This window comes from Phodopus roborovskii, unplaced genomic scaffold (genome assembly GCF_943737965.1).
Source record: "Phodopus roborovskii unplaced genomic scaffold, PHOROB, whole genome shotgun sequence".
Lineage (NCBI taxonomy): Eukaryota > Metazoa > Chordata > Mammalia > Rodentia > Cricetidae > Phodopus > Phodopus roborovskii.
This window is the reverse complement of record NW_026126583.1, coordinates 4717013-4742003: the sequence shown is the minus strand read 5'-3', so window position 1 is coordinate 4742003 and position 24991 is coordinate 4717013. Positions and strand designations below refer to the sequence as shown.

The 24991-nt window shown below is 48.4% G+C and overlaps 1 protein-coding gene across 1 annotated transcript in view; it reads left to right on the top strand.

Moving 5' to 3' along the window:
• Nucleotides 1–1016: 1016 nt before the first annotated feature.
• Nucleotides 1017–24991, top strand: part of Tnfrsf11a (TNF receptor superfamily member 11a) — a 57049-nt gene continuing 33074 nt past the window's right edge. The window contains exon 1 of the mRNA XM_051203913.1: nucleotides 1017–1145. Within this exon, the coding sequence (XP_051059870.1) occupies nucleotides 1068–1145 (78 nt within the window). The 5' untranslated portion in view covers nucleotides 1017–1067. The remainder of the gene's footprint in view (nucleotides 1146–24991) is intronic.

The window sequence follows — 24991 nt, the reverse complement described above, 5'->3', positions numbered from 1 at the left end:
ACTATGTAAATACTACTCACAAGAACAGTGACAGGGCTACATATAAATGTAAAGTAGACCAACATGTGAAGCTTTACCTTGGATCAAGAAGGGCATGCAGTAATGATAAATGGTCAATTTACCAAGGTATAATCCTAAATCTCTATGCCTTAAGGAGTTCCAAGGGCGTGACAAGCTGACAGAACTAAGAGGAATAATAGACTAATCCAGTCTTCCTTGTTAGAAATGTCCGCAATTTTCTCAGAAGTGGACAGAAAGTCATTAAGATGGTGGGCGAAAAACTGGCAGAAATGTTTCTATTGACAGGAGACAAGGATCTTCCTCACACAGTTACTACACAGGGCAGGGGTGCACCAGTGTAGCCAACCCAGACCTGGAATTTCAGGAAGACAAAACCGGAAACCAATAAGAAGCCACAAACAACAGGGTCTCTACACAGCAGGCTTTAAACTGGTTCTGCATTAGAGGAGGTGACTTGGCGCTTCTGGTGAAGGGGTTCGTCAAGCATGATGCCAAGTGTCTACCCTGAATGCTTTGCTCAGGGTGTGGCAGAGGGGGTAAGGGTCAGAGACGGTTTGAGGTGACCCCAAGGAGAGCCAAGAGGAAGCTGCTGTTGCAGGCAGCCAGGATGAAGGGAAGGATTTGGGGGAGCCATGGACACTATATTGTGTAGATTCTTTAACTAGAGTCAAGCAAACCCCAACAGGGAGGCAACTTCTGCAGGCAGGGTCTAGCAGGTCTCTGCGCAAGGCCCGCGCGCGGGGCAGCAAAGCAGGGGACAGAGAAAGTGAAGGGTGGCTAGAGCCTGCCCTCGGGTGCCTGCACCCCGAGAGCTCAGTGCCTGGGGACACTGGGGTGGGGGCAACGCAAGTCTGGAGCACGCTTGGAATGCCAAACCCACCCGCGCCCCAGCAGCCCACGCTCCTGCACCCCCTGGCGGACACGGGCGGCGGCGAGGGGGCAGGTGCTGGGTGGAGCCGAACGCGCGGGGCGGGACCAGGCGGGCGGAGGGCGGTGGCACCCGCGGGGCCACAGAGGCCGCGCGCCCAGCCGGCCCGCACCGCGCCATGGCCCCGCGCGCCCGGCGGCGCCGCCCGCTGTCCGCACTGCTGCTGGCGCTCTGCGTGCTGCTCGTCCCGCTGCAGGTAAGGACCCGCACCGCCATCGCCTGCGGTCCCCCCAAGGTCCAGTTCTCCTGGAGCCGCCGCCTCACAGACACCGGGGAGGGTCGTGAGGGCTGGGGTGGACCGGGAAGAGACCTCCAGCTGGAGCGCGGAGTGAGCGAAAGACAACAGGAGAGATGCTGGAGCTCGGAAGGAGGAGGTTTGCCAAACCCAGACACCAGGACCGGGGGTCTGAGGAGCGCTGAGCTCTCTCAGGTGGTACCTTGGAGCACCTGGTAGGCACCTCCTGCCTGTAGCTAAGGCGCGCCTCTGTGACACTCTTCAAGATAGCATCCTTAGACCTTGGTAGTGATCCCTTATTAAAGACTGCTCCCCTGAGGGTCTGCTTTCAATCTGTGAGTCCCTGGAAGCGCAGAGTCCCTGACTTGGCCGTCACACCTTCCCCTATCTTAATTTCCCCTCCCTCTTCCCTGCGAGAGTGGAGAAGTGCAGGAGGGTTATCCTGAGTGCGCAGAAAAGGTAGAATTTGGAAGTTTCTTTGGCAAAGGTGACCAGCTTTCCTTTTCGTGGCTTCCTTTTTCTCCCCCTACCCCCAAGCAGCTTGTGGACGGGCAGGAATTGCTTGTGTTTAAAAACCTTTGACCATGTTAGGATGAAATATGTCTTTGCAATGACTGAAACTAGGGTAGTGGTGCCTCGAGCCAATACTCATGCCAGGAACAAGCCTTGAAATCCTTGCCTCCTCCTGGGATGGGTCTGGGGCCCAGTGGCGTTTGAAATAAGAGGCCACAGGAGTACACAGTGTTCGGGGGCTAGGGCCTCTCTGGGGCTCTTCAGGCACCATCAATAGCCTCTATAGAGGAAGAGGGTAAGGTCCATTGTGGAGAATACCCTTCCGCAGCAGCCAAATCTCAGGAAGAGCTCCCAGATCCCTGAACCCATCCCTTCAGGGTCCATCCTCATCCCCACACTTAAGAAGCCGCTAAGCTAGTGTTTGATAAAGAGCTTGGGCTGCTGGCAACTGAGGGGTTTTACTGAGGTTCCCAGGAGTGATTTCTTTACCACATCATTCAGTGTGGCAGCAATCCAAAGCATGCAGCCAAACGTTTGTTTCTGTCCTGGTGGACCCAGCTGTGTGCCGTGAGGCAAGCTGTATATGTAACACTTCACTCGAAAAGATGTCTTGCGCGCCTGGTATTGGTGTCAGTGAGGTTTCTTGGCTCAACAGTTATATTCTCTTTCTTCTGTTAGGCTTCTGTGAATGTCACTGCCCAGGGAGACCTAGCTGGGTCTGGGGGGAGGAGAGAGGAGAAAGTCACCTTAACTAAAATCAGAACTGAAACGGTGTAAATGTGTGCGAGGTTGGAGCAGAGCTTGATTCTAGTAGGTTCATTCTACTCCATTCCCAGCAGAATGCATCATCCCTTAGCGTGGCAGAAGGAAAGAGAGGCACAAAGATCTAATGGAATTGATTACTTTGAGCACTCCAAATGCTGCCTAGTGAGGTTTTTGTTCAACAGGTTAGACAGAGACCTACCGTATTTGAACTAAAAAAACTGGGTCTCCACTGAATAGCTAGCTGCCTAGGAAAAAAACCCGCCTGACCACACATCGTAAAGGAAAAAAAGTACACACATGCAACAAAATAGAAGAGCATTTGGAACTAGCCATGGCCTCTCGTATTTTGTATGTATGTTTGAATGCATGCATGTGGTGGATGTGTTCTTGAGCACGTTGGGGATGGAACCTGGAGCAGCCAGCGTTTCACCACCGAGCTGTATCCCCAACATCATATGCTTTTCTCATCTCTGGATGACAATTGTGCATGCTACCCGGGTCCCTTGCTATGCTGTCTTATTTGGTGAGCAATAACCCAAAAGTTGCTACATGTTCAACATAGACACAGATTTTTAAACCGTGCCTTTGATCAGCAGTTGTTTGAATTGTGTGCAGAATTTGTGGGCACAGTGGACTGAGCATATATGGTATAAGTTGATCTCTTTGATCATCCCGTTTCTAACTTCTATTTCCCTTCTGCTTTTCGTTAAGTTATTTAATTATGTTCATTTTTTACTTGTAACAAAAGACATTTTTAAAAAAAAACTCTATTTGTGAGGGGTGGGCTAGAGGTCAGACTTCCAGTGAGCAGTTCTCAACTTGCGGGCCTCACCCCCTTTGGGGGTCAAATGACCCTTTCACAGGGTTGCATATCAGATGTCTTGCATAGTAGATATCCTGCATATCAGATATTTACATTATGATTCATAACAGTAGCAGAATTGTAGTTATGAAATGGCAATGAAAATGATATTATAGTTGGAGGTCACCACAGCATGAGGAACTGTATTGAAGGGTAGCAGCGTTCGGAAGGTTGAGAGCCACTGGGTCAGAGGAGAGTCCGGGATTCAGATCTGTCCTTCCACATTGTGGGTCTGGGAGGGAGGCTCAAATCAGAAACTTAGTGGCAGGTATGTTTGCCTGATGAGCCATTTCACTGCCCAAAAGATATTATTTTATTGTTTCCCAAGAAGCCTGTTGGCAATATGTGCTACTAAAATGCACGCCAAATGACAGGACAATGAAGTGTCACACTGAGCATTAATTGTATGCATTTGAATAATACACAAACTTCTGTATCAACCATTTCCACTCAGGATCTGGGTGCTCTTGGTGTCTCGTTTGTGTCCAGCCTCCCGAGCGGAAGTTCCTGCTGTCTCATATGTGTCTGCCTTTATTTGCTACTGCATTTGTTTTCAGAGCTAATGAAAATACGCCTTTAAAAAAGTTTAAGTTCCAGTGTTGGTAGCTTGGCTATTTATTTAGTTGCACAGTTGTCACTGAGATAACTGTGCATATATACACTGTGTTTCCTAAGGCTTCAGGGCTGATACCATCAGTGGACATTTACAGAGTGTAAAACATGCTGTTAAGAAACAGGACAAATGCCCAGGTTACAGCCTAACAGCAAAGATGATGGGAGAAGCTGAGAGGGCAATAAAGAAGTATGTGGTAAGAAAAGCATGGGGCAGGGAGGCAGAGGAGGAGGGAGAAGGTGGAGGAGGGGGGAGAAGGTGGAGGAGGGAGGAGGTGGGAGAGGGAGGAGGAGGGAGGAGGTGGAGGAGGGAGGAGGAGGGAGAAGGTGGAGGAGGGAGGAGGTGGAAGAGGGAGGAGGAGGGAGGAGGTGGAGGAGGGAGGAGGTGGAAGAGGGAGGAGGAGGGAGGAGGTGGAGGGAGGAGGTGGAGGACGGAGAAAGAGGGAGGAGGTGGAGGAGGGAGGAGGTAGAGTAGGAGGGAGAAGGTGGAGGAGGGAGGAGGTAGAGTAGGAGGGAGGAGGTGGGAGGAGGAGGGAGGAGGCAGAGGGAGAAGGCATGCTTTTGGGAAGAAGAGTTTTCCCAATAGTCGTGGAAGGATGGAGAAATCAAGCTTCAGAGAAGAAATGATCCCAGAGGTGGGTCAGAAAGAGCTTTCTAGGTCAAGGGGACGGTGCCTGTGGTTTAGACACAAAGGGATCTTGCCAATGAAAAACCACTAGTGTTTATGACCTTATACCTTAGCATAAGGCCCCGAATTCAGGAAACGTGCCAAACAGATGAGCTATTAAACCTTTATAGTTTTGAGATAACTCAGACGTGGCCTTTACCGTGGTGGTAAGGCAGACTAATAAGCAAATAGGCCCTGGAAAAGCCTATGGAGACCCCTCCAAGGAAATCCCCTAGGGTGTGGTTACGTTTGTGCTCTGAGCCACACCTTCTGAGTTCAGCCAGGAGACCTGGGTATGGATTAGCTTTTTGTTTGAGAACATGGACGCACAGTTGTAAGCTTTCAGATCTTAGGTTGATAGGATTTAAGGTGCCTCTCCTCTTCCTTTTGATCTCCTAGACTGTCTGTAATAGGCTCATTCTCTGCTTCTATGGGCTTGCCCGGCACTCGTCCCTATACTAGGAAAAAAAAAAAAAAAACCCCCCAAAAAAAAAAAAAAACACGGTAACAATAAAGTTGTGTCTCTGTAGGTCAATAAATCACTGTTTTATGAGGCCCTGGAAAGGGGAGTTCCAGACTCAGCTCTTGTAGACTGCTGTTTGAGAAGGCGTTGAGTGAGCGTTATCTGCAGTGCACGTATCAGAAAATAAGTCCCTTGTTGAATTTTCTTAATGTTTGGAGTGCGTAGAGGGAAAGTGAACAATTTTCCCACCTCAGATGTCTGATGGATTGTAGAAATGTCTGTGCTTTTTGCCCCCTGACGAGTGTCTGTGTCCTACCCTGATAGTCCTTGGCCGTCCAGTTATTTCACACCCTAGGCATCTCCCCCTTCTCACCCCCCACCCCGAGAGCTGGTGGCTTTTCTCTCCCCCTCCTGCAGCTTCCTGTCTTTACCTACAATGGCATCTGACCACCTTTGAGCCACAAGCCTGTAGCTCCTACCGCTGTGTATTCCTGACTGGGGGATAGGCTTCTGTCCTGGGCAGTTTCTTCCTTCCTGCAGTTCATCCTGGCCCACGTTTGTTGTAGGGTTCCCTCTGGGTGCTTGGGTCTCTATTGCTAGAAAGTTAAGAGACAGTTTGGTTCTATTCATATTGTGTGCCCACAAACACCGAGGCCAGAGAAACCAGGAAGGCGCTGTGGGCTTCTGCCAACAGGCTTGTTCCCTCCGAAGTTGGTCAGAGGCTTTGAAGCTGGAGGTCCTGTGGGTGTTTTTGTGTCCTGATTCTGAGAGATGAACGAAGGGCGTTTCCTGCCAACGCTCCCTTCCAGGCCCTTTGCCCTCCCCTACCCCTCATCACCTCCACCCCTCCCCGATTCCCACTCCCAACACTTCCAGTCTGCCTCTGTCACCAGAGGGCTGGCTGACATCGCTGATCCCACAGCAGCATGTTCCCATTGTCTCTGACAAGCAACCGAAAGAAGCAGCAGTCAGCAGGTGGGAACACATTGCTTTCAGCTGCGTGATGACAACTTTATATCTGCTTGGTTTTTTTTTTTTTTTTTTTTTTTTGGCTGCCAGCAACCTTCAGCCTTTGATTGCTGGGGGCTGCTACGGGCAGCACAGGGCATTCATCTGTGCACAGCAAGGGGAAAAAAACTGTTAAATGCAAGCACTTATTATAGCAAGATCAACACCCCTACCATTTTGGCACTGTAACAGACTAAAAGAGACCAAACACGGGCCCAAATCCCCAACCTTTAGGAGACCCGAATTCCAGTCATGTGAAAATGGGGGCGTTTTCTTCGTGGAGTGTCCCAGCCCTAAGTGTCCGGGGAGATTGTCTGTGGTGCTACGTGTTGTTCTTTTGTTACAGTTATAGGATAAAGGGAGAGGGTATCCTGCGTGGCGTGGGGGTCCCAAGGTAAGGGACCACGTGGGAGAGCATAGCAGGTTCCATAGCAGGTGAGGGTGACCGAGACGGAGGGACACTCAAGACAGCTTGAGTGAGAAGTTGATTTAGAAAGGGGAGTGAGGGGGAAGGGAAAGAGACATAGAGACAATGGGGACTGGGAACAGAAGAGGAAGAGAGGGAGAGAGAGAGAGAGAGAGAGAGAGAGGTGTGGCAGTTGAGCCCGTCTTCTGGGGTGGCCAGGAACTAACTGCAGGAGGCCCATGGGTGGAGTGTTTTCTGAACTATAGAGAACAGCATTCCTGGATTCAGGGGTGTGGGTAGGGAGAGAGGGCATGAGCCAGCACTCAAGGCTTTAAGTGCAACCGGAAGAGTTCACCTATAATCGTACACGTGATCTGGAGAGAGCTGTGATCCCATTTGGGTGTCAGGGGAGGAGTGGCTAGGGCTGGTGTGGGTCAGCAAAGAGGCCTCTGCCTTGGTTCAAAGAAGAGCTAGAAAAGGCTCAAATCAGGTCAGGGCAATAGTTGAGTACAGGGGCGATTTCAGAGCTGCTGACTGTGCCTGCGGCGCAGGTGGCAAAGGATGCGAATCTCAGACCGATGCAAACAGCAAACCAGCAGGGCTGAGGCCAGGGCAACCGCTTACCACTCGATTGTATATTTCACAGCTTATTAAGGAAAGCGCTTGGTTCAAATCAAAGACCTGTCCTTTAAACCAAGGGGTGGTGGTGGTGACGTTTAAAGTGTTGAATTGTACTTTACGCAGAGTAGAACCAAGTTTCCCCAGTGTGGAGGTAAACATTCTAAAGGCACAAGGGCTAGCCTGGGGCACATGTGTGTTCTGGAGTTGACAGAGCCAATGCCTGCCCTAGAGGTGTTTTGTGTGATGAGACAGCCAGGAAGAAAGCTCTGCTCTGAAACTCTAAGGAGACAGAGATAAGCAGCACGTGATCTCCAAGGGCACAGCAGCATCCCAACAGGTGTGACCTGACCCGGGGTCTCCCACACCAGCCTCAGAGGGATCGCCTGCTTTCTAAGAGAAGCAGTGTTTATATTGGACCCAAACTTGCCGCTTGTGTAATCGTTTTCCTGGCAGGTTGCTGTCGCTTTCCTCTCTGCCTAGCCCTTCCTACATTCCACCAAGAAAAAAAAAAATTCCCCAGCGGGCAGGTGACATGGACATCCTTGACAAATACTGAGCCACCAGGCTTCCAAGCTTCAGGAAGAACTGACTAGAAGACCTAACCCTCCACTTAACCAGAGAAGTGAAGTTTATTACATTTCCTGCTCAGAGTGGTGGGGGCACAAGGACCACTTCCTTGCACCAGCAGAAATCTGAAGGCTTTCCATCAAAAATGAGGAAGAAAAACTAGCCTTTGGTGAATGTGCAGCCTAAACTGAGCAAGTAGGGAAACGGGGCGTGGCATTGCGTACAATCTGCCAGCGCGGCAGGCTTGGCTTGGCCAGGGTTTTTGTCCTGTGCTCCTAGTGGAAACCAGACCACTTTCCTATAGTTTTAAGAGTTGCATTACTTTATTTGTGTTTTCTTTCTGTGTGAGTATGATGTATATTGTGTAGTATACGCACACATATATGTGCTCGTGTGGGTGAGGGAAGGGTGTTGAATGTCCTATCAGTCTCCACCTTATTCTTTTGAAACAAGAGCTTCTCAGTTGATCTGGAGCAGGGCTGGCAACCAGAAAGCTCAGGCATCCTTCGTTGTTTCAGCTTACTGTGCTGAAGGCACAGGCATGTGAGGCCCTGCCTGGCGTGGGTGCTGAGCTCTGAACCCTGGTCCTCAGGCCCGTGGGTGCAGCAAGCACTGCCCCCTCCCCCGTCGTCTCCCAGACCCCCCTTTACTCCTCGTGCGTGAAAGGGTTGGCTTTCACCCCATTTCCAGGCCACTTAGGCAACCTGGGCCACAGCTCCGCTCTGTGTTCTGTGTAAAGCGTGGTGAAGTTATCCACGTCTGCCATCACCAACCCGCGTCATTGTTTAAAGATTCCCAATGCCGGGAGCTTCCGTAAACTGCGCCTAGCTCTAACAAGTCTCTGTTTACCTCCACTTCCTTCCATTTGTTCTTTAATGGATGCAAAGCCTGGGGGTGGGTGGGTCGATGTCTTCTTTATTTTATTATCTTTATTATTGTTCAAGGTTGTCCACCCACAACTTTCCTACTTCCAGGTTGGCCATGCTGGTTGTTTGAGCCTTCTGGTAAGCTCCTTTCCCTTTCAGGCAGTCATTTAATACTACCTAGCTGGACTAAAGCTCCCTGGATGGGAGCAGCCACCCCTGCCCTCCCCATCTGGGAGCACAGAGAAGGATGGGTTTTAAGCGGAGACTTGGGAGTTGGTGTTGAACTCCCCTAATCTGGCTTCTCTTTGCCGTGATAAAACAGTTTGACCAAAAGCTTTTTGAGGAGAAAGCGTTTGTTTGACACACTCATCCCAGCCACAGTCATTGAGGGAAGAAGTTAAGGCAGGAACTGCAGCTTGCTCAACCTGCTTTCATATACAACCCTACCCAGGGGTGGAACCATTCAGAGAGCCCGGCCCTCCCACATCCATCATTAATGAAGAAAATGTCCCCACAGACATGTCCACAGGCCAATCTGATGAAGGCATGTCCTCACTGAGGTTTCCTCTTCCAGGGTGAGTCTAGATTTTGTCAAGCTGACAAACACTAACGGGCCAGCACATTGACCTAGTACTCAGGCATAGATTCTGAGGGGGCCAGGGAGAAAGGCCGAAAGGATGGGGGTGGAGCCTGGGCACACCTGAGAAAGGGCTTGTCTGGTCTGGTATCAGACTGCCCAGCCAGAGAGAGGACTGGATTCGCTAGGAGCTAGCAGTGGCTGAACAGTGGGTCTGAGTTCCAGCATGCTGTACACACAGTGGGACCCTGCCTGTACAAAAGGAACTCTCCAGTGTGATGCCTGCCTGCAACCTCACACCTGCCTCAGCAGCTGTAGGCTGGGTTACAGCCACCTGCAGCTCATCACCTTCTTCCAGCACTTCTGATCGAGGTAGGGGCTGCCGTGCAGACCACGGCTTCATGGAAAGGTTTGTGCTGAGTGGCATATTAACAACAGGACGTGACTACCGGACTCACTGGCAGCACTGGCCATTTGTTGAACTCTCCTATTTGCCACTCATGTGCTGGCTTTGTCCACCATTCACACGCCAGGAAGATAAGGAACCTGAGGCATGAAGCACGGGTTAAGAAACTTGCCTGAAATATGCAGCTGGCGGAGCTGCTTTCAGACAAATGCTCTCTCTGGTGGCCCTGAGCTTAACCCCTCAGGTGAGTGCTGCGCGCATGCACTGTCCTCTGCTACAGAGAGGCCTCCCGAGTGGTGCAAGCTCTCAGAGGGTCCAAGTTCTAAACCGCTGTGCCCATATACAAGCAGGCTGCTGTGGATTGTGTCTGTAATCCAACTTCTGGGGAGGCGGAGAGGTTCCCAGGGGCCGAGTGTCAGGACTGGTGAGGGATGCTGTCTCCTACACTTAGGGTGGAAACTAGAGAGATGACTCCATGGTTAAAGTCCTTCCCGAGCAATCCTCATGACAAGCCAGACATCTCATGCACACCTCTGACCTCAACCGCCGTGTGTCCCTGGGCTCAGGATTGATGGGACTTGCCGCCTTCCGGTCTGGCTCAGCAAATGTGAGTTCCAAGTTCAGGGAAAGACTGATTCAAAGGAATAGGTGGAGAGTGAAGGAAAAGGACACATGAGACCTCCTTATAGCCTCTGCATGCACACAAGTATGTGTGCCCACGGGCATACTCACACACGTGTGGTAACACATGTGCACAAATAAACATTTAATCAAAATTAAATAAAAATGGAAAGTGATCAAGGAAGACATCCAATGTCGACTCCTAGCTTCCATGTGCACCTGCATTCACACACACACACACTCACACACACATGCACACACTCACACACATACACACACGCACACACACATGCACACACATACACATACACACATGCACACGCACACACACTCACACACACATGCACACACACTCACACACATGCACACACACACACACACACTCACACACACTCACACACACACACTCACACCTCCCAGAATGGCCAGACAGAATGGAGCTCTTATGTTCTGGAAGATACTGTAACCATTTGTAGGATCTGTGTTGTCTGGTAGAGAATGTATTTATTGAAGGTTTTGTGGATATGCTGATGATCAGAAGTGAAAACGCTCCCTTTTATGGCTCCAAGGGACAGAAGGTGCACAGAGTACCCTCAGCCTAAGCTCTGCGTGCCAGCCGGTCCCTGACTCAGAAGGAAAAGAACCGTGACTCACTGAGTCCTCCCTGCTACTTCCTCAGCCACAGGGACCCCTGGTTTCCTCCCTGGTCCCCAACACTGGAGGCAAACTGTGCTGAACCACAGTGACTTTGCCCTGTTGCCACTGCCAGCACAGACCACATTCCCTCTGCACCCAGAGGCCGGGACACCTGTGGCGACACTATGTCTGCCCTGTCACCCCACCTTGTCCCCCCCCACCCACACACTTACATTTACCCACTCACTGCCTGCGAGACTTGGGGTTGGATCTGGGCCCTCAGTGCAGCCTTCAGTCAGAGGGTAAATGTTTGGGCTCCTGAGCTTTTGGAGGAAGTTAAATTACATTTTCCAAGGTCTTATCATTACAATGAATTTGAGTACACCTCCGGGGATCATTGCTTGTCATTGACAACCTGACCAGATTTAGAATTTCTAGGCCTCCAGCGAGGCCAGAGAGAGTAGCAGAGGAAGCACACTCCGTGAATGCGGCAGCACATTCTACTTAGGAGGCCACAGACCCTGGCTCTGCTTCCTGTCCCAACATGAGATGACTGACAGCTGTGTTGCACCAAGCCTTTCCAGCCTCAAAGGACCTCTGAACTGTGAGAGAAAATGAATCTTTCCGCCCTTGAGTTGTTCTGTCAGATGTTTTGTTCAAAACAATGATTTAAAAAAAAAAAAGTAACTAATGTATCTATCTCCCTTGACCCAAACCTCTAGGCTCTGTTTTAATGTCTCTGTACCATGGACACTGTCTTCCGACGGTTTTTTTTTTTTTTTTTAGTTCCCTGAAAGGCAGTCCACAGGTCGTAGGTGTGTGTGTGTGTGTGTGAGAGAGAGAGAGAGAGAGAGAGAGAGAGAGAGAGAGAGAGAGAGAGAGGGAGAGAGAGAGAGAGAACAGACTAGGCTACAGAGAGAGACTAGACGACAAAAACGTTGCCCCCCTTCCCAACACCCGTGAGAATTCTGATGACCAAGATATTGGGGCCAATCTATGTGTGAAACTTACCAATGGCCAGAGTCCCAGAACACTTAACTGTGCAGAGCTGTCCTTTTGGTAAGGGAGGGCAGAACCGGAGACCCGGCTCCTATGTGTTAAGAGTAAGTCTTTATGTCTCTGGAAGACAGAGAACTTCACTGAAAAGTTTTGGAACTACAAGGATTTTTTCATTTCCCCTTGGGCCACTTTTGAGGAGCAGGGATCATAAACACACTGTGTAGAGTATAAGAAAGAAGGTTGAGCCAAATCAACGGGCCTTTGATAGGGTCCCATCACCCCTTATCTTTAAAGAAGCGGATTTGGAGTCAGTGTGGTCCGGGGCAAAGATGCTGGCAGGTCCAATAAAAAGCAGCTCTCAGAGTAATGTATAGATGGTGACTGTGTCTTAGCTACTTTTCTGCTCCTGCGACCAAACAACCAGGACAACTTGGAAAGGGAAGCAATCCATTGGAGGCTGGCTTATAGTTTCAGGGATGGAGTCCATGACCATCATGGTGGGGAGCATGACAGCCGGTGGGCAGGCAGGTGCTGGAGCAGGAGCTGAGAGCTTCCATGATGACAAAACAGCCATGAGGCAGAGAGAGCCAAATGGAATGTGGTCTCAAAATCTCAGAGTCCTCCCCAGCAGCACAGCTCCTCCAAGTTCTCACCTCCTAATCCCTCCCAGGTAGTTCTGGCAACTGGGGACCAAACGTTCAAACAGCCTTTGGGGGTCGTTCCCTTTCAAGCCACCACACTATGTTAGGACCTTTGGTAGGTCGTAGTAACTCTTTGTAAGGATTTATTTTATAAGTTCAACTGTAACCGTTACCAGATTTGTTTTTTTCTGTGCATGATATATATTTCCTGAAAACATTTTGGCAAAATAATTGAGATAAAAATGTTGCATTATGTATACTTTGTCATGATTGGTAATAGTACTTTAAAAGTTCATGGCAGATCACCTGAGTCTATTTTGTGTTGCTCGAGGGAAATGATTGATGCTGGGAACCTTATAAGGAAAAAGATTCACTTGGTTCATGGTTTTGGTAGCTAGAAAGTCTAACTAACATGGCAAGTGCTCCCTTGGCTGTATCCCAGCCAAGGATGGCATCCACAGCCAGGAGTGTTCCACAGCAGTGAGTGGAGAGTGAGTTTATATATAGGAGGCTCTACAGCAGGAGAGGAAGCCAGAGACCCAAAAGAGATGTGGCCAAACCAGTTTGGGAACCAGGTTGACACCTTCATGAAGGCTAGCATTAAGGTTAACCAGGTTAACATCTTCCTGACTCACCCTCCTCCCATGATAGAGTTGTAGTGGAGAGTTAACCCTCAAATGAGTTTTGTCAGGAACCAAGCACTTTCAAACCAGACCACAAATGCTGTGATTCCTGCCTGGAAATGAAATCAGCATGGCATGACTGTGATATGTAGGGTGATGGCAGCACCTTGTTTGATCTACAATCAAAACCCCCATTCCTGACACAGAGTCAATGAAGGGAGGTCTGCTGTGGTGCAGCCTTGGTTCCAAAAGAGACCCCAGGATATTGGAGACCCAGGAGCATGGGCTATCTGCCAAGGATGACCGAAGGAGTTAAGTTGAGCTGAGCCTACCAGTGAATGTGTGTATGCCACAGTAGGAATATCCACCAACAGATGGGTGGCTAAACAGAACAGGGTATATCCATTTGGTAGAATATTATTGTCATGAAAATGAAGTTACATACATGATACAATGTGGACAAGCCTTGAAAATATGCTGGGTGATTGAAGCCAGACACAGAAGGGCAAACATTGTGTGTTTCCACTTAGATGGAGGTCAGAGAGTTGTTCGAGGCAGGTTGAAAAGGAATGACGAAGTGTTGTTTCTTTACTATAGTGGTTCTGTTTGGGGAGATGGAAAATGTCCTGGAAAAAGTCAAAAGTAATCGTTGCACACTGTTGGGATTATAATTCAATGACTGTGCACTCCAAATGTCAAAAGTGACAATTTAAAAAATTTATTTCATCGTAATAAACTTAAAAAAAACTTCATTTGCATTTACTTTATGTTACATTTATCTCCATGCAGTAGGATTTTGTTTTGTTTTCCCTTCAGTTTTTTGTTTTTGTTTTTGTTTTTGTTTTTTTTTTTTTCTTCTGTGCACTCTCCTCTTATGGCTTAGGAACATTTGTCCCTTTTCAGTAGGATCATCTCACTGTGGCAGGGTGAGCACATGTATGGGTCCATCCCACCACCAACCTAGAAGTTCTTCCAGGCATCAAACACTATGACTTCGGGCTCTACAGCTAAACCTTTAAGTGCAGCATGATCCCCTGCATTCTTAAGCACGTGAAGCAAAAGTTCAGCTTGCTTTTTGGGCCACCAGCCCTGTGTCCAGGCTCACGGTTTGGCATGGTCACACGTCTCATGTCACCATTCCACCATCTGAACTTCTTTTGGTTTTTCAAGACAGGGTTTCCCTGTGTAACATCCTATATATCCTGGAACTAGCTCAGTAGACCAGGCTGGCCTTGAACTCAGGGAGCCACCTACCTCTGCCTATGGAGTGCTGGGATTAGAGGCAATGTGCCGCCACACTGGGATACACAGCTTTTTTAAAATCACATCTTTCAGATTCTTGGTGTCTTTTCAGATATACGTGCCGTTGGTGGTCTGGGCAGTTTCACGGGTGTTCTTAAAGTAAACACAAAGATTTGAACTTCTTGGTGTGCATGATTTTGTAGGGTTTTTTTTTTTTGGGTCAAGGGAGTAGTGAACCATCTTTACACACAGCCACGTCATCATAGACACTTTACTGTAAATCACCCAGGTGTTTAGAACGCCCGTGGATAGGCAGAAGAGATAAAGATAGAAGAGCTAACTCTTGCACGTCCTAATGGGAAGCAGCCATTGTTGTTGGGATGTCTGCTCTGTCCAGACTTGGCTTCCCAGTCCTCTCTGCTGGAGTCATAATCCTGGTTCTTCACTTCTCCGGAAGGACTGGCCACCTTCTACTGCCTGTTGGGTCTTAGCAGCCTTTATAATGTGATTCATGGAGTCACTCACGAGAAAAGGCCCTCCCTCCCTTCTTCTCTCCCTCCTTCTTTCCATCCCTCCCTCCCTCCCATATTGCCTTGGCTGCCCCTCCCTGGAAGGCCAAGTGGCCTGTGTATTCTGCTTCCTGGGTGAGAGCTCTGTAGGTCCCGGCTAAACCCTACATCTGTCTTCATGGACCACATCTCCCTGTTTATCCTTCTGCTTCTTCCCTCTGCCCAGCCCACCCTCTGGGATGTGTGTGGCCTCCTCTGTGAGTCCTTCCCCATCAATATCCACTTCCTTCCCTGCTTTCAGCACACACACACACACACACACACACACACACACACACACACACACACACAGAGGCAGGGAAGGTTTGGACTCCAATCAGAGCATGCCCGGGCCACGCTCTCCCTCCTTCCCCTCGCACCCTTAGGAGGAATCGAGCTTGGGGACCCTCCCAGTGCTTGGCTGTGGGGCTGACCCTAGTCCCTCCTTTCTCAGACCACTTCTGTGGCTTCTCCCCTGTACCAGCGGGTATAATCTGGAGCCCTGGGACTCTGTGGTCTCTCAGGTGGGGTGAACACTCACAGAGTGGTACACAGGTGCGCACTGTAATCTCCAAATGCTCCTGGTCTTCCTTGCGTCTTGGGTTCATGGCGTAGTTTCCACGGATGCCTCTTCCATGCCCTTCGGAAAGTGAAATGCAGTTTTGTTAGTACAAAGGAAAAGTGAGTCTTCTATTTTCTCCACATCTGTAAGACTGAGATGGACTTAAATGGCTTATTTAAAGTCAGAATGTCCAGATGGTCTGGTCATAACTCAGTCAATGTCCTAGTTAACAGGAGCCAAGGGCAGATAGGATCTAGCGGCAGCTTTCAGTAGATGTACTGGGTAAACTATCACCCACTCTCACCGAACCCCAGGCACACAGCCACAGAAGTGACAGGGGACACTTGTGAGGACTTCGGGGAGACAGCCCAGCTGTGCACCTGAAACCCTCCGTTCTGCAGCCCCTGTATGCTGGGTCCCTGCTCAAGGGAGCAAGCATACCAGGGGATGGGGCTGTCAGGCCTTTGGTATTCTTTCCTATGCTTCCTCCTCCCGGGAGGGAGCGCGTGGAGGTAATCTATACCTCCTAGTTCTGCTCAGGTGAGCACGGAACCCCCCCCCCCCCGTGGCCATGGGGCCCAACATGACAGCTATAAAACAGTCCTGTTCCCACCATCTGCTGAAGAGCCTTTCAGTTTCTGGACCGTCACCACTAACTAGCTCGCTGGAGTTGCTGTCATGGATTATTGCATCTGACTCTCGGGGCAGCATGATGGGCAGAATTATGGGCAGAGCAGTGAACATTTGGACTCTTTTTAATTTGGGGCTCTTTTGAGCCTCAAATTACAGAAATGTGACACTGGGAGTTTTTCTGTCCAGACCAAACTGAAAGCCCCATTCCAAGAGCCACCAAGCCTGCCCTTGGAGACCCTCTGACCAGGCCTCGGTCACCATGGCCCTGGTCCACTGGGCGTTCTCCAGCCACAGTCTGTGTTCATCTTCTCAGATTTGGTGCCCACCAGTATTTCTTTTTCCCCTAGAAAAACTGGCTTGTCTGATCTCTGGGCTACAAAGACCCTGTGTTATTTCCATTTCCCATAAGAACATTTAACCAGGAAACATGATGGGGGTTACCACCCTTCCACCCACAGACTCATGATTCCTGAGGGAGAAGGACAAGCCAGGGCCAGTGTCGCCCGGTGCCAAGCACCTGTGTGGTCTTCCAGAGGTGGGCTCCATCCCCAGAACTGCCAAGAGTACAAACAATCCAGCAAATTCAGCAACAAACCACAAAGCTAGGTGACATAGAGGAGGGCAGTGGAAGCTTCCAGAGAAAGCAGCTGAGAAGAAGGCAACCCTGAACCCTGAAAGGCCACCCGAGCATCTATATTGTTTGGAGGGTGTGTGTGTTGGCTCATCAGTAGAACTGCTTATGAGGGAAAACACGTGGCCTCCCTGGCTGTGTCCTCAGCCGGTGGAGGAAAAACAAAGAAATGAACTGAGATCAGTTTGTCGTTCATCCCAATACTTGGGGAGCAGAGGCAGGCCGAGCTCTGTGACTTCCAGGCCAGCCTGGTTTACATAGTGACTTCCAGGCCAGCCAGGGTGAAAAGGACCCTGGCTCAAACAAAGAAACAGCAGCAGAGGCGAAAGGAGACAGGGATGCATTTGTTTGTAGGTTGCTGGGATCTCCAGGGTCTCACTTGCATTGGTTTGCTCACTTCTAGGGACAGGTTTCTCAGAGTGAGTGTACACAGTAGAGGAATGCTCATAGCGTCTGGGGTTTGTGTTCTGTTCTCTGTAGAATCAGTCCTGATAATGTCCAAAGAGGATTTCCTAAACTTTCATCCATTGATTGTGTGTGTACAGTGTAGAGGGTGCATTATTCAGGCATGGGATTCAGAGGATAATTTTGTGATGTCGGGTCTCTCCTGCTCTTTGGGTTGGTTCTGGGCACGGAACCTCACCAGCCTGTGGAAGGGCGGAAGGGCCGTTCCCCTAGGCCAGAAGGACTATGAAGCATGGTGTTGCTTTCTCACTTAATAGTTCCTCAAAAGAAAAAAAACCCACATGGTTTACTTCTACCATAGCACTTAGAAACTTGATGCCATCCTTTCTGAAATTATGACCAAACTCTCAAATATAGTCACAGACAGATGACATTTTATAAAATACAACCTATGGAAAGCCCCGTCAGTCCTGGGCGAGGTTCTTTTCCTCTGACTTGACAGAGAGGGCTCATGCATTGTTCTATGCCAGTGTTAATTTTCACTGGAGTGAGAATGTGATTTTAGTGCACATCCTTGCTTTCCCTATGGCTGGGCTGGTTAACCCTGAAATGTGGATATCAAACACTCTCCTTCAGGATAGACAAACAGGTTCTCCTGGCTCTGAGACAGAGACACGTTTCTTCAGCTTATGGCTTTCCTGCAGAGGAACATATCTGTGGAGATTTATGAAAAATGTTTATTACACTTTATTTAGTGCATGTGTGGGTGTATATACATATATGTGTATGTGGTGTGTGGGGTGTGTGTATGTGTTTGTGTGTGGTGTGTGTGTGTGTGGTTTGTGCTTGGGCATGTATGTGTGTGTGTTATGTGTGTACATGTGTGTGGTGTGTGCATTTCGGTTTGTGTATGTGTGTGTGGTGTATGTGGGTGTGCTTGTGTATGTATGTGTGTGGTGTGGTGTGTGTACATGTGTGTGGTGTGTGCATTTGGGTTTGTGTATGTGTGTGTGGTGTAAGTGGGTGTGCTTGTGTATGTATGTGTGTGTATTATGTGTGTGGTGTGTGCATTCATGTGTGTGTGTGGTGTGTATGTGTTTGTATGTGTGTGTATTATGTGTGTGGTGTGTGCATTCATGTGTGTGTGTGGTGTGTATGTGTTTGTATGTGGTGTGTGTGTGTATGTGTGTGGTGTGTGCATTTTTGTGTGTGTGTGGTGTATGTGGGTGTGCTTGTGTATATGTATGTGTGTGTATTATGTGTGTGGTGTGTGCATTCGTGTGTGTGTGTTTGTGCATGTATGTTGTGTGTGTGTTATGTGTGTACGTGTGTGTGTGTGTGTGTGTGTGTAGATTAGAGGACAACTTGCAGGAGTTGGTTCTCTTTTTATCTTTCTACCACATGGGTTCTGGGAATTTAACTCAAGTATTCGGGCTTGGTAACAAGCACCTTTACACCTGTGACCCCCAGAAACTTAATTATAATTTATTATCCCTTCCCAAGCCTTTTACAGACTGTGGACATATTTCTTCTAGAAGGTTCTGTCAGTTGTGAAGCCAAACACCAGCCTGTCAGCTCTGAAACAGAAAACCTAAGCACAACACACTGCCTTGCCATGGGAGGGGATGTTTGCTATACACAGACTCTAATGTTTCTTGTGGAGTCAGGGGAAGTATGTTTTTAAAGTAGGTAGATGTTTGTATGAACCAAATAGAATTGTCTAGCTTGTTGATTAAACTGTAGTAGGGCCTTCTCAATTCAATACACTGCCTTGTGGTTTGGGTTGTTTTTTTTTTTTTATTCTAAGAATGGCAGGTCAGTTTGTATTCCCCAAAATACCCCCTATACAGCTCATTGCAAACAGACTTGGTTCCTAAGGCAGCGATTCTCATATGTTTTGGTCTCTCAAATGGGTCACAGGTCTTGAGATCCAGAAGGATGTGCCCAAAACAAACAAAGTAAGCTAACACTGGCTATCTGGAGGGGCGGGGGGAGGGGCGGGGGGAGGGGCGGGGGGAGGGGCGGGGGGAGGGGCGGGGGAGGGGCGGGGGAGGGGCGGGGGGAGGGGCGGGACTGAGTACAAGTGAAATGAGACTTCTACCCAAGTCTTCCGCTGTGTCTATTCATTGCATCGCACACAGGGCCAAATCCCTCCTCAAGAAACAAGCATTTCCAATGTAGTTTGGCTTTGATCTGCTTAATGAAGAGAGCTGTACTCCTAAAGCTGTGGCTCTAGGGTCATCCCGAACAACTTCCTTCCCAAGGCCTGCCATGGTACCTTTCCCAGAAAGCATCCAATCGCCTACCATTCCATGGGGGCTTCCTCAAGTTGTGCTTCATCAGGAAGATGCTTTTATCAAGCTGTGACTTCAGTAGCATCACAAGCAATAACGATAGCTGTCCCTTGGTTACCAGTAGTGCTTGGTTCTGGACCACTGGGGGGAAGAGTAGGGCTACTGCTGGGAGGGGTCCTGCCACTTCTGGTGGGCGGAGCAGCCACTGGTAAGATGTTGAGGTCAGAAATAGAGTCCTGTAGGCAAATGTAGGTGCCAGGGCAGGGAGCCAGGTGTTTAACTGGAAGATACCTGTACCCCTCCCCCCCACACACACACTAATAAAAGATAAAGCTGTCAGGGTTAGCTGGGTTAAGTAGTACAGCCTTTAATCCTAGTGCTCAGGAGGAAGAGGCAGACAGATCTCTGTAAATTAAAGGCCAGCCAGATAGCAAGTTCCAAGCTAATCTGACCTACATAGGAAAATTGTATTCTAGACCGCAGTGATGCCTATGTGCCTGGGTGGATATACTAAAATTATGGCTGGTAATATTTAAAAGGTTGTATTTATGATGTATGAATTATATAACACCTCATTTTTGACAGAGAATTGTGTGGACACAGAGCTATAGAAAGTCAAAGGCTTGAGGGGAGAAATGGGTTTGAAGGAGTAACTTGTAAAGATCTGTTTTGGAGTATGTCAGGTGTGGCTTTGGAGTGGTGATTTTGTGTGTGTGTGGGGGGGGGCTAAAGCCTGAGCTGGGCCTGGACCTGTCTGCAGAGGGAATCAGTTCCATCCTGGATGTGGAATCAAGTCTCCGCGGACTCAGCTGGATGATGCTCGATGGTTCAGGCACGGGCTGGACCATCACAATGCTTCCGAGCAGCTGCTTCAGCTCTTCTGTCAAATTCCCCTAAAAAGTACCTCTCTGTGAGTGTCACCCAGGCAAAGTGTGTGCTTATCTGACAGACACCATTGCTGCTTTCTTAATGGGTCAGAAGCAATTGATAACATTTGTTGTCTGAAGTGCAACCCGCCCACACATCTGTCTTTGTCATCAGTGTACACGAGTGCTCACATCCTTAGGCTCAGACAAATCCTGTCAGGTGAAGTCTGCACCAGCCACATCCAGTTTTGCTATTTGCCTCTGCTCGTCCCTCTCATGAGGGCCGCTGAGAAAAGAGCCGTGGCTCCATCCGGGGAAATGGAATCCTGTAAGAGAAGAGAGAACAGGAGCCCCAGGGGAGAAGTGCGGAGATCTCTTCCTGGTTGCTCCTGCTAAACTCTGCTGGACTTGTTGTGGAGTCCCCAGGGCTCCATCACCAGGTGAACTGTGGGAAACACCCGGCTCATGGAATCTCACATCTCGGAGAGTGATAGCAGGTCCCGCCAGTCCAAGTACAGCCACCCTCACGAGTCCTTCCACTACCTGAATGGGACTTCCTTATGGACCCCAGTCACCGTGTTCCCTGATCCCATTTGACTCCTCTCATAAATGAGGCATTGAGATAAGTGGCTTCTTCCAAGTCCTATTTATTACCTTCACATTCTTCTTCTAAGCTGGCGAATAGGCAGAAAAACCCTTTGATTTTGACCTTGACCAAGGATAACTCTCTTTGTTTGGATCTCCCATTCCTCTTTTAAACAATTCTTTGATCATTTCATTCATATGCAGTTATGATTTCAGTCATTTTTACCCCTCGCAATATCCACCCTCCCTACCACACAGAACACTAGTTTTTTTCCTAACAAATACACACCCTGCTTTCATGGGTTTCTTTGTGACCCACTAAATTTCATTACAGTTGCTTGAATGGGCATTGGCAGGAAGTCACTGGAACATGGGCAACTTATCAGTGGTTACACCCTTAAAGAAAGTGACTTCCCTTCTTTAGCCACCATAATTCTCAGGGAGGGATGGGTCCTCACAAGCCCTTCCCCTTTCCTTGATGAACCTTTGTCGGGCCCAGTCTTGTGTGGATAACCACAGCTAAGTGAGTTCATGAATGATGGCCATGTCATACCCAGACAATATGCAATACACCTCCTCATTCCCTGTCTCCTTCATGCCCCAGTCCCCCCACACTCTTTTATGATGTCCCCTGATCCTCAGAAAAGGTGACAAGGATGTCCCATTTAGAGCTGAGCATTCTCCACCCTCCCTGAGTCTTGGTACTACAATGAGCTATGAGTCTCTTCCTTAGTCCTTTGCAATAGGATGCTTCACAGGCTTTTGATCCCGACACGAGACACAGAGGCAGGCAGATCTCTGAGTTCAAGGCCTGCCTATACTACAGAATGAGTTCCAGGACAGCCACTGCTACACGAAGAAACCGAGTCTTGAAAAAACCAAAACAACACAAAAAGGGAATGTTTAGAAGGCAGTTTTGAACACATGTCCACTTAATGAAACCAAATGATAGGTTCTCCCCTAAAGCCTATAATATATCTAATTACCAACTCCTAGCCAAATTTGCCATAGTAGGCCTGAGTGTGCCCCATATTCAGCGGACCTCAAATCCAGTTAGACAGTGATTGGTTACCTCCATAGCAGATATGCCACTATTGCTTCAGTGGGCATCTCTTGCCAAGCTTATTGCCCCCCCCCCCCAGTTTCCTCTTCTAACACTGAGCTCCATTCATATTCATGGTCTCATATTGTCCTCACCCTCTCCATGACTTTTTAGACTTTGCTGTGTCTATTTAAACTGACCACCTTGTTTATGAAGTTGCCTACCTCCCTCCAGTTTCCAGTATCTGTGTCCTAGCTCACTGCCAGGTCTGTGAGATCTTCCCTGGCCTTCCTTTTCTAAGGCCAGTCTCATCTGCCTCCATAGCACCTGCCCAACTATGTATTTAACATTTAACTCTAAATACCATGGGGAGTCTGTGACTTGTTATCAGGAGCAGATAGGAAGCTTAACATGTGGTGTGCATGCAATGCGGGGAACTGTCCAATTATTTAGTTTTCATCTAACTGCATGTCACTGTGTTTGTTGTTGTGTTCTGACACTGACAAAGTTAAAGCAGACAGCCCTAAGACTGTGGTCATCACAGGGGACATGGCCATTTTGTGTTGTATTAGAATCATACTGATTTGGAGCATGTATCAGTTATATTCTTTTTTTTTTTTTTTTTTTTTTTTTTTTTTTAAATGAACGCAATACCTGACGGAAACAACCCAAAGGAAGAAAGATTCATTTTGGCTCATGGTTTCAAAGGGATCACTCCATCATGGTAGGGAGGGCAGTTCATGGAGGCAGAAGTGTGTAAGGAGTAAGGTTTTTCCTCCAGCAGCTGGTCTGGATGTTTACATCATAGCAGACCAGGAAGGGAGAACCTTTAGAGGTCTGTGCTGGTGACAGACTTCTGCCAACTAGGCCGTGACTTCTCAAGGGTCTACAAACTCCCCAAACAGCACCACCATCTGGGGAGTAGGTTCAAATGCTGAGCACAAAGGGTGCATTTCAGTTTCAAATCATTAAGCCCGGGAAAGAAACACACTCTCTGAGTGTGCAAGGCCTTTGGCTGGACTCCCAGGCAACAGACAGTCAGGCTTAACCCTCAAAGTGCCTCTAAGTCTTTGCCGTGTCAACTTTTTAAAATTTTTTGGCATTCTGGAAGGTAAGCAGCGTTAAATATCCTGTAATTGACATGGGAAGCTTGTAACAGTGAGTCCCCTGGTTTAATCACATGATTGGCTCATTACATTCTTGGATGAGTTCATAGAACAGATCCCCAAGTGGGACCAAGTTCTTTTTTTAATTAATTCAATGTATGCATTCATTTTGTGTCCCAACTGCAGGTTCTCCTCCCCCACCTCCCCTCTACCCTCTTACCCTCTGTTTCTGTTCAGAAAGGGGCAGGGTTCCCCTGGGTATCAACAAAGCATGCCATATTAAGTTGCAGTAGGGCTAAACTCCACCCCTTGTTTCAAGGCTGGGCAAGGCAACCCAGTAAGAGGAATAGGTTCCAGAAAGTCAGCCAAAGCATTAGGGGCCACCCCTACTCTCACTGCTAGGAGTCCCACAGGTAGACTGAGCTACATAACTGTCACACATATGTACAGGGCCTAGGTCAGTCCCACGCAGGCTTTGTGGTTGTCGGCCCAGATTCTGTGAGTTCCTATGAGCCCAGATTAGTTGTCTCTGTGGGTTCCCTTGTGATAGCCTTGATTCCTATGGTTCATACAATCCTTCCTCCCTTTCTCAAGGAGGATTCCCTGCCTGTTTGGGTGTGGGTGGGTCTCTGCATCTGTTTCCGCCTGGATGAAGCCTTGCTGATGACAATTGGGGTAGTCACCAATTTATGAGTATAGCAGAATGTCATTTCATTGACATTTGTTTCTCCAGTCATGTTTAGTACTATCTTATGTCTCTAAATCATCCAGCCTCTAGGTCCTGGTGCTCCAGACGGTGTAAGAGATGGACTCACTCTCTTGGTATGGATCTGAGGCTGGACCGGTCATTGGTTGGCTACTCCCACAATCTCCACCCCACCATTGCTCTGCACCCCACCCACCCCCCATCCTGCCCATCCCAGGCAGGACAGACTATAGGTCAAAAGTTGTATGGCTGCGCTGGCATCCCAATCTCTACACAGGAAGTCCCACCTAGTCACAGGAGATGACCAATTCAGGCTACCCATCCACCCTGCATAGCTGGGATCATCTTTGTAGATTCCTGGAAGCTTCCCTTGCACCCAATTTCTACCTGATGTTGAAATATTCCCCCTTGCCAGTCATCCCCCCTCCATTCACCCATCCCCCAACTGGATCCCTCATGTCCCCACAGGAGATCCATGCATACCCCCATGGGTGCTCCCTGTTACCTAACCTTTCTGGATCTGTGGATTGTAGCATGTTTATCATTCATTTTACAGCTATTACCCACTTATGAGTGAGTACATACCTTATTTGTCTTTCTGGGTCTTGATTACTTCATTCAGAATGATTTTTTTTCTAATCCCATCCATTTGCCTTCAGATTTCCTGATGTCATTGTTTTTAATAGCTGAGTAATACACCATTGTGTAAATGTATCACTTTTTTATCCTTTCTTCTGCTGAAAAGCTGCTATGAACATAGCTGAGCAAGTGTCCTTGTGGCATGATTGAGCATTCTTTGGGTATATGCCCAAGAGTGGTATAGTTGGGTCTTGTGGTAGATCAATTCCCAATCTTCTGAGAAACTGCCATATTGATTTCCAAGTTTGCACTCCACCAGCAATGGAGGAGTGTTTAGCTTGCTCCACATCCTCTACAGCATAAGCTGTCATCAGTGTTTTTGATCTTAGCCCTTCTGATAGGTGTAAGATGGTATCTCAGAGTCATTTTGATTTGCATTTCCCTGATGACTACGGATGTTGAAAATTTCTTTTAAGTGTATCTCAGCCATTTGAGATTCTTCTGTTGAGAATTCTCTGTTTAGATCTCTACCCCATTTTTAAATTGGGCTATTTGTTATTTTGATGTCTAGTTTCTTGAGGTCTTTAAATATTTTATATATCATCCCTCTGTCAGATGTGGGGTCGGTGAAGATCTTTTTTCATTCTGTAGGATGCCATTTTGTCATATTGACATTGTTCTTTGCCTTACAGAAGCTTTTCAGTTTCAGGAGGTCCCATTTATTACTTATTGATCTTAGATTCTGTACTATGGGT